The sequence below is a fragment of the Aythya ferina genome, assembly GCF_964211825.1.
Source record: "Aythya ferina genome assembly, chromosome: 8".
Classification (NCBI taxonomy): domain Eukaryota; kingdom Metazoa; phylum Chordata; class Aves; order Anseriformes; family Anatidae; genus Aythya; species Aythya ferina.
Genome location: NC_140304.1, coordinates 27,666,628 through 27,680,872, shown reverse-complemented (window position 1 = coordinate 27,680,872; position 14,245 = coordinate 27,666,628). Strand labels below are relative to the sequence as shown.

The 14,245-nt window shown below is 39.1% G+C and overlaps 1 protein-coding gene across 2 annotated transcripts in view; it reads left to right on the top strand.

The window, feature by feature from the left end:
• Nucleotides 1–14,245, top strand: part of SLC1A7 (solute carrier family 1 member 7) — a 50,247-nt gene that overhangs the window by 11,440 nt on the left and 24,562 nt on the right. For both annotated transcript variants that reach the window (XM_084528441.1, XM_084528440.1), the window contains exon 3: nucleotides 4,547–4,762. In XM_084528441.1, the coding sequence (XP_084384567.1) occupies nucleotides 4,547–4,762 (216 nt within the window). The remainder of the gene's footprint in view (nucleotides 1–4,546; nucleotides 4,763–14,245) is intronic.

The following is a 14,245-nucleotide window of genomic DNA, read 5'->3' as shown; positions in this document are numbered from 1 at the left end:
ACTGGCTTCCTGCCTCTCTTTCACCAATAAAAATGTGATTAGTTCATAGAAGAGATAAGACAAATTTGTCTGCATGAAAACAGCTGCCAGAAAACAAAGCAGAGTAGATTCAGAATTACCTAAGTCTCAAAAAAAATAATCTAGACATCTTTTAATTGTTATGAATAAAACTACAAACCTTAAATAAGATTTTACTCCTGCAAATATTGTGGAGCATGAATTTTTCATTGTGTAGTGGTCCTGAGGTCATCAAAACACAACTCTGAAGAGGCTTGAAAGCCACAAAAATAAAAGGACCATAGGTCAGATACCTACATGTAGAGCACATACAACAGTTTTGGAGGCTATTCTTCCAAATTGTGTTTAGTCTCTGAGAATACACAATTTCATCCAAAAGCTGTTGGACAAACAAGATGGGAGACTAAAACAATGAAGCAGACTATTCTAGACAGCAAAAAGAAAAGCCACAGAAAGACCATTTTCTCCTGTAATTGGAACAACCTATGCAAGAGATAAAGAAGTCATGAGGCTACTTAGTTTATGATGATGTCTGCTCATATCCAGCATCAGCTGTTTTCAAAGCAAGGTGCAAGAAACGTCTTTAATTGTAGTAACCAGGGATTTCACTTAAATCCTGCACTACAAGATTTAATATCGCATCTAAAACTCATTAATACATATTTTGGAAGCCTTATTCTCAACATTATATTTTTTATATACAAACTGAGAAGTGGTCCCTAAATAAGAAATTGCAAGAACTTTCATGGATTTTTTTTTTCTTGCCAGACTCATTAAGAGAGTGACAAGTACTGTAATTATTCAGAAAAGCTGCAGATTGTTTTTGATTGTCTTAATCCTTTTTTGTCCATTTGGCAATCATTAAAACATTTTATGGAAGTTATGAAGAAAACATACTTGTGGAGGATAGTTAGCTACATAGTAAGTCAGATGATTTTAACCTATGAATCAAATATATTTTCTGTTACTCCGAGCCTAATCAGATGCTAAGGCTTGACAAGAATTAAAGGTATCTCGTTTTTCATTCCATTGTGTTTCATGAGAGTCTAGTACTGAATGGCATGGGAATATCTTTGCTCAGTTTTAGAAGAAGCTTGGAAGATGTTGGGAAGGGTTTGATGTAGCCAAGCAAGTCTGATAAAAATTAGTTTTAAGGGAAAACCTGAACACAATACAGTGATCTTTAGTTAAACCATTTGGAAGCTATTCCTGATGAATTCCCTATTCCCCAGGAAATGAGAAGAGTAGTTTTTCTCATCATTCCTCGGCTACACTATGTGAATGCTGGAACTCTGGGGATCAGCAGTGAGGAAATCCTGTGATGTAACTGTGCATTACTGACTTTGTACAGTAGCTCTGATGCTCAGTATGTCTATTAATCTTGATGTCTTCTGTCCTATTCCTTCTGACATCAAATATTTCAAGACAAATGAGAAGTAGTTAATGAGTGACTACAGTTTCTTACTAGTTACCGGCATTTCTTCCTAAAAATCAGTCTGAGCAATTGTTTAAAATGTTTGACGTTACTCTGCAGCCTCTGGAAAACTTCTTCCTCTTGTCCCTTCTTCAAACTGAGCTTTGTGGGCCATGAAGAACACAGGGCTTTATCTGAACCCAGACCTTTATTCATCCTTCATCACACCAGTTTCTCCTGTTGCACCTCCATAGTTAATTACTTTTGAGGACTTTCTCATCACAGCATGAACTGAGCATGACTTTATCTGGTGACAGGATAATCTCATTACAGATGATGATCTTGTTAATGAATATCCCCAAGACAGAGCAATCTCATTATTAGCCCCCTCAGGATTTGCCATCTAAGAGCCAATGTATGTACGATTAGATTCTAGCAGCACAACATCCCCCAGATCCCAACTACCCAACACCTGAGGCTGAAGTGGCACCCCCAAAAGCAGATGACACACTGGGCATACTTGAGTAAGATTTTAGCCCCTGAGTTCTCCTGAACATTCTTCTCAGGTGAACAAGATAAGAGACAAGTTTGTTCTGTAGAACAAACACAACACAGTGGCATCAGGAACAAGAGAAACAGTGCACCATTCCCACAGTGATAACAGCTTCCAGGCAGTACCAGGAAGAAAGCTGTACTGGCTGTCTCCTCCTTAGTGCCTTCTCCAAGTCATCAGCCTGCATGGTGTCCTACCTACAAGCTACAGATCTGCTTGGTCAAGGATCAGCCCTTCGTACCACTGATGGCCATTTCCCTGCATAATATACCTATGATGAACACAGAAAATGATTGCTATGAAAAACATCCATCTAGTTAGAAATCAACCTGATTATACTTTTTGTTTTGTTTTGTTTTGTTTTGTTTTGTTTTCTGGGGTGGCAGCGTGGGGACCAAAACAATCCTAAATCTAGTGCAATATAGGTATCAGCTTCTACGGGCATCAGCAAGCTATTGAACTGGCTCAGTGGCTTGTGAAACCTCAGCCTGTGAGAAGAATTCAGTCCTAGTAATCTAAGTAACAACACAGTGATTGTTTTACAGAAAAGTAATGTAACATGTAACATTTAACTCACTGTTTTAGAATATTGAGTCTTCCATATGGAAGCATCCAAGGGAGATGCCATTGCTGCTACTGTTTTTTTTTAATATGTACTGCTGTGTTTGTAAATGATACTTTAAGGCACACAAAAAGGTGGAATTTTTCTCAAAATGATAAGAGAGGGAATAACAATGGTTACAAGAGTGAGAGAGATGGAGATGCTCATTTTCTAAATGATCTGCATTACAATACAATGAATGTTTCCCCGTGCTCCTGTAGCGTTAACAAAAAACATCCTAGATGAGAGATTGGCAATGCAGAAAAGCAATGCATTTTCTTAATTAATCTAAAGGATAGCAGGAACCTGAGCACTAAATCCCACCCATTTGATTTCATTAAATCTACTATAAAGGTTAAGCTGCACTTTAGTATTGGCTCTAGACAACCTTACTGACCAGAGTGAGGTCAAGATCTTATTCAAGGAGGTGCAGCTTAGTACACGACTATTTATGTAGAAAGGCCTGATAATCGGTTCTGTTTTGATGATAAAGCCGGACAATCAGGTCACACCAAATAGCAAATGTGGTATTTTATTTCACCTGCAGTTTTCCTGAGATGCATCCTTTGGAGAGATTACAGAGAATCATTCAAAGCAAAATCAGTGTAAAGTCCCAGGCAACACTAAACTCAAATCTTAGCCTCAGACCACTTGGAAACAGCACCAGGATCTATGTCAGAGCAGCCTGGACCAAACTCAGGGGTCAAGAACTACCCTAATTTGCCAGTAAAAGAGGGCCAGTGTGAGTTAAACACTTGGTAGAGAGCTATATAGCTTAGCAGAGGTAGGCTTTATAAGGCCACTGACCATCCTTTGGCAGTGGAAAGAAGCCAAAGAAGAAAGATGATGGTAAAATCACCACAGCATTTTCTTTGCTCCCACTGCACAGCCACACCTGCCCCTGAAGGCATTTGCATGTCCAACCTACCCCTTAGTATTTTTCATTTTAAAATCATGGTCCTGCTTCACACAGGAAGGAGTGAGGGGGCTGACCAGATTTCCTTCAGTGAATCCTTCCAACCTGAATTATTCTACAGTTATGTAGAATTATGTGTAGGGTTTCATACCTAAGTTTGCATGACTAGTTATTGCCATTGCTCCTGTGACCTGGGCTGTCAAACATAAAGGTTTGAATCATAGGATAATCCTGAGTTAGAAGGGACCCACAAGGATCATGGAATCCAACTCCTGGCTCCACACAGGACCACCCCAAAACCAAACCATCTAAGAGCAGTGTCCAAACACTTCTTGAGCTCTGACAGGCTTGGTGCTGCGACCACTGCCCTGGGGGGCCTGTCCCAGTGCCTGACCACCCTCTGGGTGCAGAACCTTTCCCTAACCCCCAGCCTGACCCTCCCCTGTCCCAGCTCCATGCTGTTCCCTCGGGTCCTGTCGCTGTCCCCAGAGAGCAGAGCTCAGCGCCTGCCCCTCCGCTCGCTGTGAGGGAGCTGCAGGCCGCCATGAGGCCTCCCCTCAGCCTGCTCTGCTCAGGGCTGAACAAACCAAAGGACCTCAGCCATTCCTCATATGTATTGCCCTCTAGACACTTCATTATCTTTGTAGCACTCCTTTGGACACTCTTTAACAGTTTTATGTCCTTTTTATCTTGTTGCACCCAAAACTGCACATAGTACTGGAGGTGAGGCTGCACCAGCACAGCACAGAGTAGAGCATGTCATGGGAAACTGCCCCTTGAGGTTCAAGGAGCAGATGAGAGGATTCAGTCCCCACGCGTGCAGCCCAAGCTTGCAAGTTCCTTCAAGGAACCAGAATCTCACATAGCAATTAGGGAATATTGTTTTAGATACAAGAGCTACAGCTTTTGCATTATGTCAAGCTACAAAAGATATGCAGGCAATCACACAACAAGCAGGTAAACTGGAATAACTAGGAAACAGGGTTTTCTGTTGCATTAACATTATGCAAAAGCTACTATATATTTTGTGTTTTCTTTCCACAGCTTAATGTCTGGGCTGGCAGCCCTGGATGCCAAGACTTCCAGCCGATTAGGCATCATAACCGTCACTTACTACCTATGGACAACATTTGTGGCTGTGATTGTGGGAATAATTATGGTCTCCATTATCCATCCTGGTGGAGCGGCACAGAAGGAGAGCACTGAAGAGGGTGGGAAGCCCATCATGAGCTCTGCAGATGCACTGCTAGACCTAATCCGGTAACTACATTCATTCTTTCTGTTTTCTGGAGGTAACATTTTGTACATAAACTCATCCGGAACTGTGGCCTGAGGATAAGTTCTGAACCTAATGATGAACACTTTGTTTAAATTAAGAAAAAGTAAATTGCAGATGATTTTCAAGTTATCAGATGCTTATGCTGTCACTTCTTAGTAAAATTTAAATGAATGGACACCAAATGTAACAGAAATACTAACAGCATTGGTTTTTATACTCCCATAGAATCAAGTGTAGCCTGTGGAGCTCATCATGAAATCTATTATTAATATGAAGACAGTATTAAGATATAATGTTAATTTAAATAAGGGCAGACAGTTGTAATATGAAAAACCTTAAATACAAAGGCTGAAACCCCCATTTTTCAGGAAATAACCCTTGAAACTGCTGTTACAACTGCTCATGGCAGCTCTCAGATGAAGGATTTAATTAGAAAGACCACTGTTGCGACCTTTTTTTTTCTTTATTTTCATCATATTATTTATTCTGTTTTGTGGCTTTTCCTTGTTTGTTTTGCTTTGTTTGGCAGAAGAGAGGGTTGTTCTTTTAGGCCAGCATTTGAACCCTGAATAGGTATTTTGATGGCCTTGCCTGAATATCCCTCTTTGTATCCACAATTCAGGTGCTAGTGGGATGAGTTTCCTGACTGAACCCAGGATGTGCCTCAGATTTATTTTGCTCATGCAAAAAGATCAAGTTTTGCCTTTGGGGTGATTCCTCAAGCCAGTGATCTCATAATATATTGGACAAGGGCTTTTAGACTCAGTGTGTGTCTGAACCATGAAGAATTCTCTTTGGAGTTTTACTTATTAAAATACAAAGCGTTGGACAGTCTTTCTTTCAAAAACCCAAGTTCCTGACCCAGACTGCGCATCAGCACACAAAGTACTTTCATTAGATTTACTGGGACTTCAAATCAGAAGGAACTGGGATGAAAAGCCTACAAAAATCTTTTCTTTCTCATCCAAGTTGCACTTAGCCAGCCCATCTGAAAGCCGTATGTTTTTCTGTTGTATCAATGTATTACTGAGAAGGTGCCAAACTATGTTAGTCATGGGGCAGCAGCTGAGAACACTCTCTTTTGTAGCCTTCCACAAAACCACAATCTTCAACTAAAATGGGAAGATGCCCACGTAGTGGTATCCCTATCTCCTTGGTGAATTTGCTCTGATCTACGTGCAGTGGGATTCATGTGTGTGCTTGTGACTAGTTAAATCACAATATTCTGCTTCTGCTGCATGAAGGACTATAATTCTTTTACCAGGAGGAAGGAACTGGAGTTTTGAATCTGAGAAAAATAGACATAAAAGGGAATTTAACAAAAATGTGTAATCTTGATGATTATTTTCATAGTGTCAGTGGTTAGAAGCCTGAACAGGTGTTCAGCTGTTTCCTAAGGCCTCATTCTTAAACATATAAATGCTTAGGGAGATAAATGGTGCAATAGTATATCCAAACTGATCTTAAAATTAGCTCCAGAAAGGGTCTTTCGAGCCATAGGTTCCCATCCCTTTGTACCAGCCTCATTGCTTTTTGAAAGCAAGAGTAAGCCAGTTCATGGAGATGTCAGATGAAAAATAAGATGAAAGATGAAAGATGTCAGATGAAAAAACTTTGCAATTTGGGGTTGCAAAGTTTAAATTAAGTTCTATAATATTATATTTGCATCCAACAACTGAATGTCTGTATGACTAGAGCCCAAGATCTTAATTATGATTTCACCCCCTCCTCTTTATCTGGCTGGTTCAGGTCCCTGTACACCAAAGATTTAGTGGCGAATGCTTTATTCTGTTTGGCAATGTTTGGCTTTATTCTGTTGAGTCTCATTGCAGGTAAAATACTATTTTCTGATCTAAGCATTTGCATCATCTATAATTTCTCTTCCTACAAACACTTACCTAAGCAAATTATAACCATTTCCATGCCTATTTCAGGTATTCATGTTTCCACCCAGTCATGTTAGTTTAGTCTATGATTTGGGCAAATGTCAACAATGACAGGCCAATTAGCCACTCTCATTACTGAAGCTTGAACAGATAGACTAAAGCTCATTCTCCTGTTTCTGTGCTAGGAATCAGCTACAGCTGCACTCTCTTTCTACCCTGAGTGCACAGACTGATGTTTTTTATTCCTCCACTACAGAAATAACCACATTCACTAAATAAATAAATAATAATACAACTGTGGGGAGTGGGCTTTCAGCCTAGATAAATACTATGGGTGAAATCCTGGCTCTGCTGAAGTCAATTGCAAAACTCCTAGATATCTTTGTGGAAGTCTGGATTAAATGTAATGATGTATCTGCTGGTTTGAGCTAGAAAAGCTGATCCTTCAGCTCAATGATAAATCACTTCCATTCACAGCTGGAGACCATCTTTTTAGGCCCAGATTGGCTTATCTTCTCAATTCATTAATTTCCTCCCAATTTATCAATTGCACATGTGCACAGAAGTTCTTGCAGGAAACATCTGTTATTCTTCAAATAAAGAATGCTAAGTGTACAAGTGGAGAGATGATATACGTGACATAATTGTGGGGTTTATTTTAAAGGCATGAATCTTGGCATGGTGATACACCTATTCCCCCTCACTTATTCCAGACTTGAAGCCATTTTGAAATGATAAATGTATTATCATTTCATGTGCTGTTGTATAGGACATTGTCAGGTTTGGAATTTCTGGCAGGGAGGAAGGATGTTGCTAGAAATTGAATTTCTGGAAATTTTTTGGTGAGGATTCTGCTTTTAGAAGTGGCTTTAATAAATAAAACAAAGAATTGCTGCTAAGCCTCATCATCGTTCTGAACATCTACAACATTAATCAATATTCACATTTCTGGAGTACGTATGGTACATGGAGGAATAGCATAATGTACCATATACACAGCATTATTTTGCAGGTGGTGCTTCCCCCATATATTTGTCTATTATGTAAAAGAAAACAATAACAACTCTAGAGTATATGACACAATTAGGACGCTGTACCACATGATTCTGAAATGGCTCTAACCCTCACATCAACCAGGATGTGTATTAAATGATTATCATACTGAATTTCCTTCCTTGAAACATGTATCCACAAGTCAGCCATTTTTCCCACTCAAAACAGAAATATTTGAAAGGTTTCTTTTCTAAAAGAAACCTCCAGAGATGGGGGACAAGATCTGTAGATATGAATCTGCCCCTACCAATTTTCTCCCAGATTCAACCTGGACAGGATGGCCACTGAATTCAGAATAATACACGTATTTTCAACACTCTACTAGGCTTTCTACTGAAAATCTTTAGTGCTGCTTTGGTCTTATGTGTCTGAATTTTTCCTTTAATCTGATCAAGCTTTAAATCAAACACATCTTCTGTTGTCTGTGGTTGACATCCATTTAACCAGCTAGTTCACTTTCATACTTGTGCAGAAATCTGCCCTTCTATAACTTGCCCCTCTTCTTTGGCATTGTGCAAGGATCTGGGCTGAATTACTATTCATAAGGTAAGGCAATCGTGAGTCTGAAGCTTTGCAGAAGATGCTGTTCTAAAGATGCTTCTCTCTTTAGATGCTTCATTATTACTAGATTGAGACAGATGTACACATCTGCCTTAATTATATTCAAGGTTTCTGGTATGGGCACTGCAAGGCTCATGAAATTGTATTTTCTTCCATATTTAAGACTATAAATCCTCAGGCTAAGGATCATCTTCTTGTACTCTTAAACGCATCAAAGCACCTCATGCCTTATGAATTTTAATGCATTTATTCTCATGATGTGCAATACCTCTTTGAGGGAGGGATGATCCATTTTCCTTTCTTACAGCTGGAGAAGTGAGATATGAAAAAAATAAAAAGGTCACTGTGGGTCATTCAAAAAAACCTGTGGTGCCAGAGGAAATATTTGCAGCTTGTATGAGACCTAGTAGGGGTCTTGTTCTAGGAATGTGGCTTTTGGGGCACCTCGATGGAAATAATAGCAATGAATCAACATAGATCTTTACCTTATTTTTTCTGTGTTAATTATTGAAATTAACTCTGTACTTTTTCCCAAAAATAAGAGTGGATTTTTAGTAGCTTTTTTTGAGTTAAGAAATTAAGAAAGGCAAGATAACCGTTTTTAAAAATAATTCATATCTTAAGTGTTTTGCCCAAAAGGACAAAAAAGGGACACAATTGCAGGAATAATGCCCAGTTTAAGACATTTGGTTTGTTTAATTCAGAAACATATATTCACCTGACAAGACTAGAAAATGCAGGTTTGTAAATCAAGATATATTTCACAGGACCACACTGTTTACATTAGCAGTTATTATTTCCACCACACTCCATTTCCTTTCTCAAATACCTTTAATTTGCAAGGGTAAATTTTGTTGCAACTTAATTCATTCTACTTGCACTTGTCATCAACGGAAATGAAATTTGGCTGATGAGATAAAAATAAACAATCGTACACCATGAGCATTCACATTAGGAAACAAATCCCAGCCAAACTGAAGGTTGACCCTCCTGTTTTATATACAGCGGATCATGTGTGCAAACTGGCACCAGAAAATATAGAGTTCACATATATTTTTAGTCTTTCTCAAGTCTAACCAGACAGAATGACATTGTGAGCTAATTCAGCTCAAAAGCTCCAAATAATACAACTCAGTGAATACAGACAGGATCAAATCATGCCTTATCCAAGCATGACACAAGTTTGTACACTCTGGAAGTTTACTGAAGAAAAAATCAGAGCAGTTTTTACCTCTGAATATTCAGGATTGCATCCAATTTAATAGACTTTGAAGCAGGTATCTGGAAACTCATTTTGGCTGGCCAGCTTTAACCGAAAGAGGGCTTTTTGTTGGTGGTGGTATTTTTTGTTTTCTGCTTTATATATATTTATGTATATATATACATACACACACACACACACCATTAATAGTTATAATAGGATATAAACATTGTAGAGGATTTATATTTTCATGGCAATCCTAAACACTGTTTAAAATAATCTCCTTTCCCCCTTTTCAAGCTAAGGGGTATTTTATTTCAAAAACAAATTGCATTTCTTCAAAACAGGGCAGGAGAAACCCAGTATCTGCTGTAGTTAGGAAAATGTCCAGGCTGCACAGCACAAATCGTGCTTAAAGAAGTTTACAGCTGAAGACTGAATTGTATATACAGGCAGTAAGATATTAAAGAGTGCATTAAAAGACACAGGGTTTAAACTGTGAAATAACTTTTTTTAATAACCTTGGCCTACATTCTTCTATCTTTTACCAAAAGCCACTGTGTTACTAGGATAGAAATATTCATGTTTCCTATGGCAAACTAGCCTTTTTTATTAGTTTCAAACTGCCAGTTTTCTTCTATCTCACAAAACAAGCCTGGTGCCAGCACTGTTGAACACTGTATGTGACCAGATGTTCTCTTCTGGTTAATTTTTAAGCAGTTCAAGCTGCTCAGAATCCCGATCCTCAAGTATTTACAAAGGCTCTGAAGCCCCTACATGTGTGGTTCCTATTTGGCATAAAAGGAAACCAACATGGAAAAAAATATAATTCTGTTATGAAGATGATGACTGGGAGATGGAACGCAAAGTGAACTTTTTTGCCCTCTGGTTACAGAGTGGGAGATACATGGGGGCCAGGAGTTAAAACTGCATTAGGAAATCTTCAGCCCTACAGGGGAATAAATTGTTCATTCTCCTGAAAATTGGCCTGGACATGTTCTGAGATGGATAAACACTTGTTATTAAATAATTTTGCTTTCCTGGAACAATAGTGCATATGTGTTGGGCCTGTCATGCTACTTTTGATACGACTCAACCTTTTCAAGATTCTTATAAATGCGATGTGCTTGTGTTTCCACCCCAAAGAATGAGTTTCTTGGAAAGCCATAGCACTGTTAGCGCTGTGTCATGACCTTGTCTTTGAGAAGAAGCAGAGTAAGGAGGTTCACCCTCCAGATCCCTTTCTGGAACTGAAATGCCATGCAACAGTGTCACCTTCAGGACAGATAAAAAGTCTATTTGGCAAAATGATTCCATAATATTAGTCCTGTCTTGATCTGCAACAAGACAAGCAAGACACAATGGCTTGGTCCTGATTAGCGATTTTTGCATTTGATTAGTATCTTTTATCACAATAATGAGGACTTCAATGCTTGCAAAAGTGTGCTTTGGCCCGTTTGGCAGGGACTAGTGCGATTGATAGTAAGAACAGATTTCCTAGAGAGGTTGGTTAATGCCCAATGCCTGTCAGTGTTCAAGAGGCATTTGGACAATGCCCTAAATAACATGCTTTAAGTTTTGGCTAGCCCTGAAGTGGTCAGGCAGTTGGACTCAATGATCTTTGTAGGTCCCCTCCAACCAAAATATTCTATTCTATTCTATTCTATTCTATTCTATTCTATTCTATTCTATTCTATTCTATTCTATTCTATTCTATTCTATTCTATTCTATTCTATTCTATTCTAATCCAAATGAGATGAGGCCCTGGAGATGATTACTGATGTGCAACATGCACATAGACCCTGAGATAGGTAATTAGTTCAGTCTTGCTGAATTAAATTTTGCCCTTGATTTCAGGAATGCAACTGACATCAGCAGGAAGCTATTTCAGATGTATTCCAGTATGGCTGAGGACACGATTCGTGGCTTATGCGGTACAGTAACAGTTGTCAGATGTCTACACGGTTGATGATGAAGTCATCCACAGGAGAGTAAATGCAAGTGAATTTTTGAGGTTAAGGGAATGCCACTGAGAACTAAGAGGCACCTGACATGAGATTGCAGTAAATAAGAACCATAGTGCTGTTCGTTCTTCTGCAGACCTGTAAAACCTGGAAACTTCATAGTTTTCATGTCAAACTATTCAGACTCCATTTTTACTGTCTCTGTACCCCTGCTGTACTGAATACTGTCAAATATGCAGCCTTAAAACAATGTTCTTTCAAGCTCAGCTATATTAGTTCTTACGTGAGAAATATAGGACAGAGAGCAGAGTGTCCTAAATGGTTTTATGCCCAATGCAAATATAGGCCAGTAAAATATTACGAGGACAAGTATGTTGCAAAAAAAAAACAACACAACAAAACAGGTGGCTTTAATTCCACAGCCTGGGAGACTGCAGCCAACGACTGTCTGGTGTGGCAGGGATTAAGTACTGATAACATCAAAGTCTGAGAGCAAAACCAGATTGCTGCTGCAGAGCAGAGTGCCCCAGAGGGAATGGGTGTTCTGAATCAAGGAAACAACATCTGCTGTACCTGTGGCTGCTGGCCTAATTTCTTATTAAAAAAGTCTGTAAAAACTGAATGCTTTGAATCAACAGATGGTGTAGTCAGAACTCCAAATGAGTATTTCAGATAGTCAGTAGTGTAATTGCAGCAAGAATTTGGCCTAGTATTTGTAATAGGAGTTATGCAGGAGCCATCAAACTAACTATCCCGATAGCTGTACACTTGTGTTCTGTGGACAATTCCACTAAAAACATGAGCAGTAGAACCGTGTAATAGTGCTGATACTTGTCCTGCTCACTTCTCAGAGCCAGCAGCCTTCTGAAGAGAGACAGAGGGTGCTCACGGCCTGGGGGCAGTGCCAAGGCATGGCCTGAGCTGTAAAAGGACTTCCTAAAACAATTCAGCTTCCTAAAGCAGCAGAAAACTAAGGGAGCAAAAATGAGTGAGTAGTATTCATTGCTAGGTTAATTGCTGGAAGACAGTGGAGAAGGGAAAAAGACCTCACATTTTTGGCAGTGGCAAGGTACTAAATAGTCCTACACGTATTAAAAGCGGCACCCTTAGAGCATCTCCTTAGACCCGCTGCTGCCTGTACTTGCTACAAGTCTTCAGGATTTTCTTCAAATTCCATGGCTATCAAATTGCAGAACATGTCTTGCCATAGTCATACATACACATTTCTGACTCTTGATAGCTTCTTATGTCTGAATCCTCTTATCCCATGCAAGAATGAGGGAAGGACTCCAAAATTTGCTAGTAGAATGAACCAGCCTGTGCATCACAGCAGCATGTAGTCAAAGGAGGTGTTTAGTAGGTCACTTATCTGCTTATGCTACTGTCACAGCAAATGCAGGCCAGGCATGTCATCTGTGGCTCAGCAGCTCATGCTCTATAGAAAGTTCACTGACTTGATATTGAAATTTCATCTCTGTTAACTCTTCTAACTTGTATTGAACACTCCTGATTTGTCTGGCAGAATTCTTGAAGCAGAAGATGCTCTGGGAAATGCATCTTGTGTTCTACCTCAGGGCAGACAGTATTTTGCTCTTAATTTTTTTATGTAACCAGAAAACATATGTCTGTTTCTGTTTTACAACTTTATCCTTGTCTTTGACATAAATTTATCTATATTCCACACCAGCCTCACTCACTGTTATGTTCCATGTTTAATTACCTATTATTATGTGAAATTATTTTTGCCAGAAATGCTGAATTGTGCTGCCGAGGTTAGAGACAATCACTTGTACTACAGAAGTGAATCCCAGATTGCTTTGTTTCACAGTGTTATTGTGTCCTGTATCTTGTGAGCAATTTCAAAGCAATGCTGCAAATTTAGAAATATTTTATCTGCTTTGTTGTCTTAACTGAATAAACACAAGAGCATTTATAGGTGGTGACAGCAATGAGCACCTCAGCTTGAATTATTACTTCAAAAGTACTGACAATGTCTTTAATTCAGTATATGCTAGTGATAAACCAGTACCTGTTCCAAGTAGAGGGACAGCCTCGCTTTATGATCCTGATACCAGATCCACATGGGTAGATCTTCATCCTTGTGCAGAATTGCAGTGAAGCTCGTAGGGATCTGCAGGGGCCAATCTGATGGTAGGTTGGATGCCTGGAAGATAGGCAGGCAAATATCAACATGCAGCAAGATCTTCCCCTAAGGCCAGAATTTGTCAACTGTTTCTGAAGACACCTAACCAAACAAACACTCCCAGTCATCTCCCATCTCTTTGTGGCAGTTTGATACTTTCTTCTCGTCATTTGTTTTTGGTTCATTAGAGTTCTCTTCCATGAATTGCTCTCTTGAATGTTTTTAATTAACAAAACTAAATTTTGGCTAATACTGGATTTTTTCAATCCAAGTAAACCAGCTTAAAATAAAAAATAAGCCGAAGTTCTGGCAAACACATTCAGGTCAGCCTTCACTAGATAAATTGTGTAACTTTGGTAGGCTAGTCTCAAAGACTGGATCACAGTGCATAATATATTAAAAAATATTGGGAGAATTCCAGCAGCCAGTATTAAGTGGGTAGTTGTAATTCCTGCGGGATAAAGAATGATAAAGAAACAAAATGCTTTAATCCTCCACAAATTTGTCTAACATTTAATCTAGCTACTAACCATATGATACTCCTTTTCTCGAGCAGTCTCAATTTGTTCTTAATTCTTCTAATTACGGCTATAAAACTGGGGCAGAAAAAGAAATCATCAGCAATTAAAGTCATATTTCTTTGTAAAGCTTTGTC